Genomic DNA, 12061 nt, shown 5'->3' on the forward strand with positions numbered 1-12061 from the left:
CACACACACACATATATACATATATATACACACACACATACATTCACACACACACATATTGTATTTATAAAATGAGCTTTGAGGGCTAAATCTGAAAATTAGCTTTTATGTAAAACAAAGAAAACTAATTTGGGGGCATGGAACATTCCTTGAAGTCTTCCATTCTACCTGTCTTTCTCCCTTGCTCCTGGCTTCCATGTTAGAATATCAACACTTAGATCATGTTATTATCTATCTGTATGAAATTCTTAGTGGAAATTAGGCTAATGTAGTTTCTCTAATTGTTTTAATGGAAATCAGACAAGTGTAGTTTTATCTTGGGGTTCAGAGGACACTTTTCTGAAAAGTGATTAATGTTGCATAATATGTATAATTTCATAAAATCCCATGTCATGTAAGTTTTATTCTTTATCAAAAAAAATAGGAATTTAGTGGTCACTTTATTGATGTATTTGTCTGTTTAGTGGATTAATGGTTGTAAAAACTTAGTCCTATTTCCTGTCCACTCTTGTAGATATAATTATATGATGTTAGAATTCTCTCATAGGTACAATTTTTTTAAATGGAAGCAACCAAAAATAAATAAATAATAAATATTAATAACATTACCACACATGCACACACACACAGACACACACATTTTTTTTTTTTTTTTAAATTGCACTGGTTGAAATTTGGTAGACTTTTATCCTGTGGATAAGTCATGATTTCCTGGCTAATGTAGGGTCTCCTACCATTTATGGTCAAAATCACTCATTGCCTGTTCTGCCACATCACTAGACTCGAGAAAATCCTAAGTAGAGGAGCAGCATGAGTAAGAAGATTCAATATGAGAGTCATGGGTCTCAAAGACAAGCTAATGCTCTTCACTCTGTATTTTTAATAACTCTTAGATAAACAGATTCTTTACAGTGGTGATTGGATGGTTGACATGTGACACCTCCCCAATAAATCCTGGGGTATCAGGTGGTAGCCTATTCTCTTGATAGTATCAAGAAACACAATTGCAATTGTAGAAGCCCTGAAAACAATGTAGATCTTTACTAGAGCTTAGGAATTCTACTCAGCTTACCGCAGTGTGTATATATGATACCTCTGCAGAGATATTACTTCCTCTCAGAACTTTGTCCTGCAACCTCCTGTCCCAGGTAAAAGTTACCCATGAGAACTTCAGCTGCTGCACTGGCTGCACAAGGCTGTCTAAGACACCAGACAGCTGGAAGACCTGCCAGCTCTGTGGCCAACCCCCCACCTGAGTCTTCTTCCTCTTCTTGGCAGGTGGAAACTGCTTATCTTGTGTGAATCTCCGAGGGTTTCTAGTGAAACAAAGTCTCAACTTCATCACATGTGAAAAGATGTAGACATTTTTTTCAAGGAAATTACTTTTACAAAGGGGGTTCATTTTATCTTTGAGTGAAGCTTGTCTGGACACAGAACCTTTTTTTTCAGTCTATTCTTTTAATCCGGTCTGTTGTTGTCACCTCAGAAATGCATGAGATTTAGTGAATGTAAGATGACTTGGGGTCTGATGAACTATTGTGACTCAGTGTGTGCTACTGCTGTTTTACTTTGAACTGCTTTTAAACGCTCAGGGAGAAGTGCTTCAAATTGCTGCCAACCAATGCTGCCCTGAGTGTGTTTTGAGGACTCCAGGATCTTGCCATTATGAAAAGAAAATCCATGAGGTAAGTGTTTTCTGACCCAAGGTTGTTTCTGTGTCTGCAAATCTCTGACAAGAGAAAAACTGAATGTTAAACTTGTGGTGATGAGACTTTTTTTCTTTGCCTGGATTGTGGAGGATCTGAAGCCCAGTTGATGTTCTGTGAGCATTTAGGTTTCTTGTATAAGAGTAAAACATTCTGTAGGCTCTACATAAATATTTGTAGATTGAATTCATGTCTGAGGATGTTGATGTTGAAGAAGTTGTGATGCTAAATAATAAAAGTACCTCCTTCCTTTTGTGTACTACATACATTTTAAATTTGATAGTTACAAACAATTCTGAGCTGGTGAGTAGAGCAGACGTTATTACTCCCATGTTAAATATGAAAAAAATTAATTGCAAAGAGCTTAGGTACTTGCCCAATGTCATATTACTAATAAATGGTATAACCTGGTCTAGAACCCTGGTCTTCTGACTCCTAATTCAGGGCTCATTTTACTATAGTTGAAAATTTCAATTTAGCAATCCTGGCATTTTAAACTTTGTTGTGGGAGCTGTTCTTTGCATTGCAGGACATTTAGCAGCATCCCTGTTCTCTTCAACACTAGATGCTAGTAGCATCTCTCTGTCATGACAACCAGAAATGTTTGCAGACATGGCCAAATTTCCCTTAGGGGCAAAATGCTCACCTTCCCCCTGTTTAGAACTACAGGACTAGAAATCTATTCTCAAGTTTTAAAAATTATACTTTCTCATTTCAGATCATTCAGAATTAATTTAGAAGTACTAAATATGATTAAAAAGTACAACTGCAAAGTCTATAATAGAAATTATGAAAATAGACAGTTTATCTTTGTTGATACATAAATGTTACCTGAGGTAGTAGGTAAGGTTGAATACGATGGAAAGAGACTTTGCTTTAATCCTCATCTTCCAGCTGATACAAAACTTTCCCCAAGTTAGTGTCTCTCTATTCAGGAGAGAGCATAGGTGAGTAGGATTTGATATATCTACTTTAGGCTGTTATTCAGTGTGGGGACCTGAAACTCAGAAAGCACAGTGCTCATTTCCCTGTGAGACAGGATTATCTTACTCGAGCCACTGTTTCCTAATTACACAAGGAAGCCACTGTTTCACTTCTGCACAATGTGTTGCTGAAAGACACCCAAGCAGGAGCTACACTGAGAATGTCTTCAGACCACATACCACTATGTGCTGCTCAATTCAGCCTGCGTTATGTAGGGTGGTGTTGTCTTCAAATGTGACAGAAGAAAATCCCTATGAACTGAAAAGTGCTGCAGGGCCGAGTGGTGATGAAAATAATTCCAGTTCAGAATGATTATGTTAAGCGTATGGTTCAGGGTGAAAAATACCAACCTGAATCTTTCAGGTGAAGGAGTTGTTAGGAGCCAAAATAAGTCCAGGATCTGGGGGAAAAAGAAAACAGACATATCAAATAAGAGGTGGTACCAGGGACATGGGAGATCAGAATTCAGTAAATCTTTGCATGGACCACACTAATGACATCATATGTTTCTCATGTCATGTGTGTGCACATGTGTGCAGTCTTCTTTTCTTAATTTAAGATGCCTGAGAATATTGACAATATTTTCTATATTTTTACAATTATCTTCCCTGCCTCTCACTTATGTGGCACTTAGTACTGAACTTTTCCCGGAGCAGGTGCTCAATAAACATGGGTGAATAAAAACTCAAAAAATTAGTACATCTTTTCTCCAGCTTCTCCATGACCTCATCTTAAGGGCATGTTGGTCATTAACCAGTGTGGCTGGGTAGCTCTAGGACCACAGATCTGCCATGGGTTAGTTATAAATCCTCCTAGCCTCCCACTTTTGCAGTGAGAGTTCAGAAAGTTCTCCCGCTGGTCTTTCTTCTCCCTGCTTCCCTTGTGGTTAATCCGTCTGCAATAATACACCATGCAGAAAGCTCTAAACTGGGTAAGAATATACCCATGTGTTGCTTTTCCATATGTGACTTTCAAAATTTACTCCCTCTGAAAATGTTATATTTCTGGTATTTGATGTAACTGAGCAAAAGGATGGATTTCAAAACCGTAGTTTTTTGGTGAAAAATCTCCAGTGGATTGCTTCTTCAAATAGAGCTAGAAGATGGATTTTTTTAAAGGTGAGACAAAATCTTCTAATTTTAGTCTTAATAAAGTTAACATAATTATGTTTCTTGTCTTTCTGTCCTTCCTCTCTTTCTTTCTTCACTTCCTCTAGGTTCTTACCAAACACTCCTTAGTGTATTAATTTTCTTGAGTGGGTTAAATGTTTGTCTGGTCTGGTCTGGGTCTCACCTCATCACTTGCATCACTAGTTTTGTTTGTTTGTTTATTTTTGACTCTTGTAGCATTTCCTTTCTTGCTTGTTTGGGGAGCAGTTTCCAGGGTACTTTTCCCTCCTGCTGAATAGCAGTGATCCTTTCTCTTTGGCCTCTGGCTTGCCTCCCTAGGGCAGGTAATGGAGACTCGCAGTAGCTATAAAATAGCCTGGCATTTTAAGAACTTTGGAATGGGGATTTGAAGTGGAAGATTTCCCCTAAGATAGATTGAGAAGAGGATTTAGGATAGACTGGGTATGGCAGGAGGGGAGGCAGTTGAAGTGATACTGTCCCCAAAGAACATGGTTCAAACAAAGAAAAGTGAAGGACTGGCTGAGCTAAGGGCTGCATGAGAAGACTACCCTTTAATAAAACAGTGGCGCCTCCTGAGAGGTCCTCCTTTGCTTGCAAAGGAGGCAGCGTCTTATACAACTGGCATTTCAGCAAGTCAAGACAAGTCTCAAGATCTTTCCTGGACTGAGGAAAACTCTTGAACCTTTTGGCTGACTCCAGGTTATTTGAGAGTGTTGCATGGGTTTATTACAGCCAGGATTTGGGGGATCATTTCATCTATGACCTTCACAAAGCTATACTTTGAAATTAACTTTTGGATTTGTGCCTTGCCATGCCAACCACCCAGGGAGGCAAGCCTCAAATGTGTTTTAGTGTTGTTTGAATACTTTTTTTCTGTGCTTTCCCCACAAATTACCTTGTGAAAGGGAGGCGAAAGGACCATGAATCCCCTTTTCTTCTTTACTAATCTAACCTCAGCACCAGATAATGTCAAATCTGGGTAGATGGGACTTGAAGGTTTACTGAAAAGTGAAATGGCAGGTGGTAATGCCCTAGTGCCCAACCTGATTAAATAGAGGACTAGGAAGGGACAGGCCTGTTCACTTTGTTTGTGAGGCTAAAAGGACAACTAATTTATGTGTGTGAGGCAAGAAATAAGTATTGAATTCTTCAGCCTTGTTCTCCTCAAAGTAGAGGATGTAATTATAATATTCACTGAACGTTCCCAGATATTTAGTATTCTGGATCTATAACTCCATAACAGGAACAAATTATATGAAGAAAAATTATATTTTTGTTCTGTCAGTAAGCCAGGCAAGTGCTTTATGACCTTATCTTTCTTTTGGACTTATGTCAACAGTCAAGCCAACTTGTTAGTTGACTATGCAGGAGAATATATTTAAGATGTTGTCTGCAGAGTTCGCTTCTGCCCAGTGTCAAGATGTCATGTTTTCAAAAAGGTATTAATGAGGTTAAGATGGCACAGGTAAAACAGGGTCCTGTGGGAACATTGCTTTGTGTATCTATTATTCCTTCATTTTACAGAGCTCTCTTTGCTGCTACAGTGTTTATAAAAAATAATGCTTTCATAAATGTATATGAAGAAAACTACTGATATGTGTGTGTGTGTGTGTGTGTGTGTGTGTGTATATATATATATATGCATGTGCTGATGCCTTGATCTCTAGGCTGGGTGTGTTGCATGCATTATCAATCCTCAGAACACTCACTCTGGGGAAAGAGGTGTCACTGTTTCAGGGACAGGCATAAGAGATAAAAATGGAGTGAACTTAGGTGACTGGTCTCCTGGAGAGATGTGAGAGGAATTTTTTTCATCACTTCATCATGCTGCACACTTTGGATCACCATCTGGACTTTCATCCATGGCTTTGACATCAAGAAGTGGAGACTTTTTTTTTTTTTTGAGATGGAGTCTCGCATGATCTTGGCTCACTGGAACCCCCGTCTCTCAAGTTCAAGTGATTCTTGTGCCTCAGACTCCCAAGTAGCTGAGGCTATTGGCACCCGCCACCGCACCCAGATAATTTTTGTGTTTTTAGTGGAGATGGGGATTCACCATTTTGATCAGGCTGGTCTCGAACTCCTGACCTTAAGTGATCCACTCGCCTCGGCCTCCCAAAGTGCTGGGATTACAGGCATGAGTCACTGTGCCCGGCCTGAATGTTATTCTTAATTCCCACAATTCTCAAGCTTTTGGGAAGGGAGAACCCATTGCTTAATTTTACATCCCTTGAGTTAGATAATAAATTTACGTGATGAGAGAGAGTGGGTACTGAAGAGATCAGCTAATATAGCCCTCTTACATTACAGATGAACAACTTTGGTGATAGGCAGGCTGTTGTTACAATGAACTTTTCTGGTCTCTGTCTGAAAGGTAGTGTGGCTGCAATGTTTTGGAAACAACAGTGGTGTTTCTTGGTAGTAACAAAAGGTCTTGTTTTATGAAGTGGAATGTCTAGATGTTTAGAGCAGTCTTCTAATTTTTAATAAAATGAAGTTTACTTCAAGTTGTTCTATGCAGTCTTTAAATTAAGACTTTAAGATTTTACTTTAAATATATATAGTCAAATATACATATAATTTAAAGACAATTAAAGACTATAGAGTCTTTAAATTAAGACTTTAATTTTGACTTTAAGGTATATAAATGATTAATTAGATATTTTAAACAATAATTTGCTTTCTGATGACAAAAAATATTTTATTGGGGAAAATTTAGAAAAGAAGAAAGTATACAAGCAGAAAAAATATCACCAGTAATCCGAATACTCTGAAAACCACTGTTAATATTCTTTTGGTTTTGGTGGAGGAATTGGCAGTGGAGATAGATAATACATACAGATATATGTTTTAACGTCATTGGAATTATGCTATGTTTTATGTCTTACCTTCTTATATAACATTATATTATAAATAGTTCCTTAGTGTACTCTTGGAGAACATGATTCCCTGTTATTAGATATTTGTGTAGCTTCCAGTTTTCACTAAAATATTTCCAATTTCACTCTAAAGAACAATAGATGGAGTTTCTTGTATTTAAGCCTTTTGTGTGTCATTAATCACTACAAAAAGTGAAATTAGTAGGTCAAACCATCTAGAGTTTGGGTATTGAAGCTGTGACATCTTTAGTCATTAAAATGTAAGTCTTCTGTGTCTAATGATAAGCCCAGGGGAAATACCACAGATAGTGCATCCTCTTTTCAAGTGTGATTATCCCGGGGAGGCCTCTCCTGGTTGAGTGATTCCAGGTGTTATCGCGAGGGAACGCTTTGTGTGAGAGAAAATTTCTTTCCCTTCACTATAGCTTCACCAGCTCTAGGTACTGTGAACTTTAAAGTCTTTTCATATCAGATATTTAAAATGTTATCCAAGTTTTATTTTATAATTAGTATTTTTTACAATTAATAAATTTGAACATTCTATAAGTTTATTGCTATTTTTAAAATTTGAAAGGTCTTTTTCTTCTTATAAATGCTTTTATATATTAGAGTTTAGTTCTAATTAATGTAATCTGTAATTTTTAAAGTCAGTTTGTCCTTTGCCTTTTAATTTTATTTTATATATTTTAATCATGTATTTTTGGCAGATTTAAAAAATTTAGCTCATTCAAACCTATCAATTTTCTTTTAAGTTCTTTCTTTGCTTTCATGTGTAGGCCTTTTCAAGAATAAAGGGCAATTGCCCTGTCTTTTATTAGCCCACAGTTTGTGGACTTGCCCATTTCTATGCTGTACTAAATTTGAAATTTACATATAATTGTAGCAGAAGTAAAAATGGATGGCACAGGACTTGACCTTTGTATCTGTGTCCGTTCCTACTACTTACAATCAACACAAGGTGTGGAAGAAGGGAGGAAAGTCAGGAACTCATTCAATAGAAATGGGAGAACATTGAGCATCTTTTTATATTAAGATGTTTAATTGACAAATGAAGATCAAATGTAGTCAAGATGTACAACACAGTTGGATATGCATATATATTGTATAATCATTACCACAATCAAATTAATTAACTCATCCATTACCTCCCATGCTGTACTTTAGATCCTCAGAACTTGTTCATCTAATAGCTGGAAGTTTGTAGCCTTTGGCCAACATCTCCCCAGCCCTGGGTAACACTGTTCTACTCTGAATTGAGCACCAGTGCACTGCACACCTGGGTGGCTCTTTAGCAGGCCACGTCATTTAACCCTTGGAAGAGCCCACTGGTGAAGGGAATGTTGTCATACCATTTAATTATTATAGACAAAGAAACTAAGATTGAAAAAGATGAAGTCACTTACTTATAGTTTCCAAGGCAGGAAGGGCTGAGCTGGGATCTGAGAACGTGCATGTGGCCAAGTAAATCCTTGGTTTGTGCAACTCACTGCTTGGGTACATTATTGCCTGCTTGTGCTCCCTGTTGGCTATTGCACTTTCCTCAGGACCATGAGATCACTGGAACACAGAGAGACAGAGAGAGAGAGAGAGAAGGGGGGAGCGGAACTAATCAAGATAAAAAGTAAAGTCAAGGCCAGGCGTGGTGGCTCAAGCCTGTAATCCCAGCACTTTGGGAGGCCGAGACGGGTGGATCACGAGGTCAGGAAATCGAGACCATCCTGGCTAACACGGTGAAACCCCCTCTCTACTAAAAAATACAAAAAACTAGCCGGGCTAGGTGGTGGGCGCCTGTAGTCCCAGCTACTCGGGAGGCTGAGGCAGGAGAATGGCGTAAACCCGGGAGGCGGAGCTTGCAGTGAGCTGAGATCCGGCCACTGCACTCCAACCTGGGCGACAGAGCGAGACTCCGTCTCAAACAAACAAACAAACAAAAAAGTGAAGTCAAAGAAAGGAAACAGGATCAGAGAGAGCTACTGAAAAGGATATAGTCATTATGAAGAACACAGTAAATATATGTGTATTTGAACTGGGGAGAATGTTTTAAATGATAGGAGACTAGGTTATTTTTATTTTCTTTTTGTATTTACAAATTTTCTGAAATTTGTAAATAAAAAATCTTAGGATAATAGAAAGAGAAAGTCCATGTTTAAACTGGCCTTTGACTTGGAACATTGCAAATTCCACTCTCAACCTTGCAAGCTCATAGCTTTCTTCTGCCTTTCCCTGCGCTCCATCCTTAGTTTGTGTAAAAGAAGATTTGTTTCTGTTTGGCTGAATGAAAACCTGTATTTTGGCACTAACTTTTTTTTGTTTGTTTGTTTGTCTCCCTGACACACAGCATGGGACGGAATGGGCCTCTTCTCCATGTAGTGTGTGCTCTTGCAATCATGGGGAAGTCCGATGTACCCCTCAGCCATGCCCACCGCTGTCATGTGGACACCAGGAGCTGGCATTCATCCCTGAAGGAAGCTGCTGCCCAGTTTGTGTGGGCCCTGGGAGTGAGTATGAGCTTGTAGAAGTGGACCCTCTTTGCTTGGGAGGTTCACATGGCAATACCCCAACTCTACTCTTTTTTGCTCAGTGTGGCTCAAAGATTTCCTAACCCCATTCCATGTTGGAACCAAGTGCAAAACCTCGCACTGGGCAGGGTGGAGTGTCCCAGAGAGTGAGATTGGAACAAATCCTTAAGCGCCCTTCCAAATTTGAGATTCTGTGAGTTTCTGATATTTATCCCTCTGCATTCACAGCTTCTTAGACGCAAGGAAATAGGGAAAAGATCCTTTGATATGATTCCATAAGGCCAAGGTGGTTCCTTTTGCCTCCTTAGTGGACAGAAAAAGGAATAAATCAGTTCTCTGTATAGTATTGTCAACACTAATTCTGTTGGCTTGTCTTTGAGATGACGTAACATCTTTCTCCAAGATACACACGACAGGAAGCATGCCTTTTATTTATCTTTATTTCATCCCCACTGAAGAAAGTATGCCCGCCTAGAAACCAAGACACCCAGATTTTGTTCAGCAAGCCAGGGTCAGACTTTTAGGCCCTCTCCTTGGAATCCACACTTGTTCCCATACTCTTTTTATTACATTTTGAGGATCTATGATTCTTTCCATTTTTATAACTAGGTAGTGTATACTATATAATAAATAGGAATTATTATCATTGCTGTATTATGCTCTTTCACAACATTTAATAGCTAGAATACTTTTATTTAACAACAACTGGAATGCACACTCTATTCTTGCTTTTTCTCGTTAAAAAGATACCTCATTTCTTTCTGATCCCCAGTTATTCCATTTCCAGTAATGCTTTATTTACCCTAGAGAATTCCAGGGATGAAAAAATATGCCCAAGAATTGATGAAAGGAAAATACTTGCCTCATGCATTTCAGATGTCACCTACCAGAAAAGGACTGAGTTTGTGGGATTCTTTCTTAGGTCCTCAGAGGCTTTCTCATTGACTCTCCATGAGAAAGAATTTGAAAGTATTTTCCTGGAAAGATTGGAGGATCAACTGGGGCCAACAACATAATTTGCAAAACTGTAGGGTCCCTTGTTCAAAAATCAAGAGGGGAAAAAGCTTTTTTGTTGTTGTTTTTTTGTTTGCCTCTGTGATCTCTTTCTCTCAACCTGTCATATTTGTCAAGTTTTTTAGTTGCTATTTAATGTTTTCCTCCCTCGAGCCTGGGAATGAAGGGTGAGAGGATGCCCTCACAGACACCCCAGGCTCTACCCTGTGACTTGGTGCATAGGGTGCATGCAACCTCCTGGCACCAGCCCCCAAGAGGGTTGGGGATGACAGCATTCATTGGGACAGAGTGGAGGAGCTGGTAGCTGAGAACTCATCCCAGGAAGCCAGCAGCAGGTGGGACCATGCATGAACTGAGCCTCAAAGCTTCACCTATAAAACACAAATTCAGAGATTTCAAGATAGCGACTGCTGAGCATTGCACACCAAATACAGGACCTCCTTCTGTGCACTGGGCTTCTGACCAGTGGGCCCTGTGCAACTGCACTGGCTGCACCTCCATGCAGTCAGCCTTGGGATCAACAAATGCCATCCCACTAGTAATCCTTGTTTCTTTGACCTTCCAGAACCCTGTTCCTATGAAGGCCGTGTGTTTCAGGATGGGGAGGACTGGCAGCTGAGCCGGTGTGCCAAATGTCTGTGTAGAAATGGGGTTGCCCAGTGCTTCACAGCTCAGTGTCAGCCTCTATTTTGTAACCAGGTAAGGAAGACAACCTAAGGATGCAGCCTTCACAGGCTACTGAAGAACTTGGAGTCTCTTCTGAGATTATGGCAGGCAGGCCTCAGAAGCACTAGAAACAAGAAGCAAAGACCTTTTGTTTTCCTTGTAATTTTGGAGACCACCTCTGAGACATTTCTTTTACCCTTAGAAACTACAGATAGGTCTAATTACCAGCCACTTAGGCTAATTGTTATATAATACAACTGAGCCTTGAGGGTTCACACAAGGAAGCCTCCAGCTCTAATGGCAGATGCTCCAAAAATGTCAAGCTAAACATCTGGAAAATTTAATAATGTGATTAGATTTGTTATTGGTTTTCAATGCGTAGGTATAGTCTGCTTTTTAAAGACATAATGCATATCTTTGAACATGATTATCCAGATGTACACAATTTAATTCTTATAGGATAATGATTCAAATTATCAAAGGATTTTCTCTGAGGACATTTAAGATAGTGGGATTTTGTTGTTCATTTAAAGCTGATCTGATTCTCAAAACATTAGCCTCTTCACACAAATTTAGAAGAGAAAATCAATTGCAAATAAATGTGGTATACATGATATTTTATATTACAGTTTTTTACTCTTCCAGAGGCTCCGATGGATGTTCCATGGAGTTGATATATAACCATGAAAGGAGTTTGCCTCCAGTCGAAAAATAGCTCATTTTTTGATCTAAGGAAAAGCTGGAAACCAACATTCAGTTGATACAAAGCAGTACTTTGTGTCAAATAAAACAAAATCAATGACATAGCATATTGTGACAATTGGGCAATATTTTTAAAGGCGACAAAAGGCAATTAGACAAGAAATGCTAAATGCCAAATAAAGGAGAAGTGTATCTAATTGAAAGACTAGATTGTATTATCCACACCACACCAACTACTGTGCTCATGTCTCATGTCCCAATTCATCACAAAGCCATGTCCTTGCTTTAAGATGGCAGATGAGCTTGTTGATAGAGTTGCACAGTGTCTTGTTCTAATGTTCTTACATTTGGAGGACACTCTAGTGTTGAGGCATTCTGATTAAGCCCATTTTGGGGCCTAGTCCCCTGGGGTATGAAGGATAATTAAGCAGTTTGCCACGATAACAATAAGGGAGGTGGGA

General features: G+C 39.0%; 1 protein-coding gene across 1 annotated transcript in view; it reads left to right on the forward strand.

Annotated features, from left to right (window-relative positions):
- The window catches only part of FRAS1 (Fraser extracellular matrix complex subunit 1), a 452220-nt gene that overhangs the window by 170882 nt on the left and 269277 nt on the right, over positions 1-12061 (forward strand). Inside the window, exons 4-6 of the mRNA XM_011966222.1 lie at positions 1593-1685; positions 9038-9197; positions 10798-10931. Of these exons, the coding sequence (XP_011821612.1) occupies positions 1593-1685; positions 9038-9197; positions 10798-10931 (387 nt within the window). The remainder of the gene's footprint in view (positions 1-1592; positions 1686-9037; positions 9198-10797; positions 10932-12061) is intronic.

This window comes from Mandrillus leucophaeus, unplaced genomic scaffold (genome assembly GCF_000951045.1).
Source record: "Mandrillus leucophaeus isolate KB7577 unplaced genomic scaffold, Mleu.le_1.0 Scaffold75, whole genome shotgun sequence".
Lineage (NCBI taxonomy): Eukaryota > Metazoa > Chordata > Mammalia > Primates > Cercopithecidae > Mandrillus > Mandrillus leucophaeus.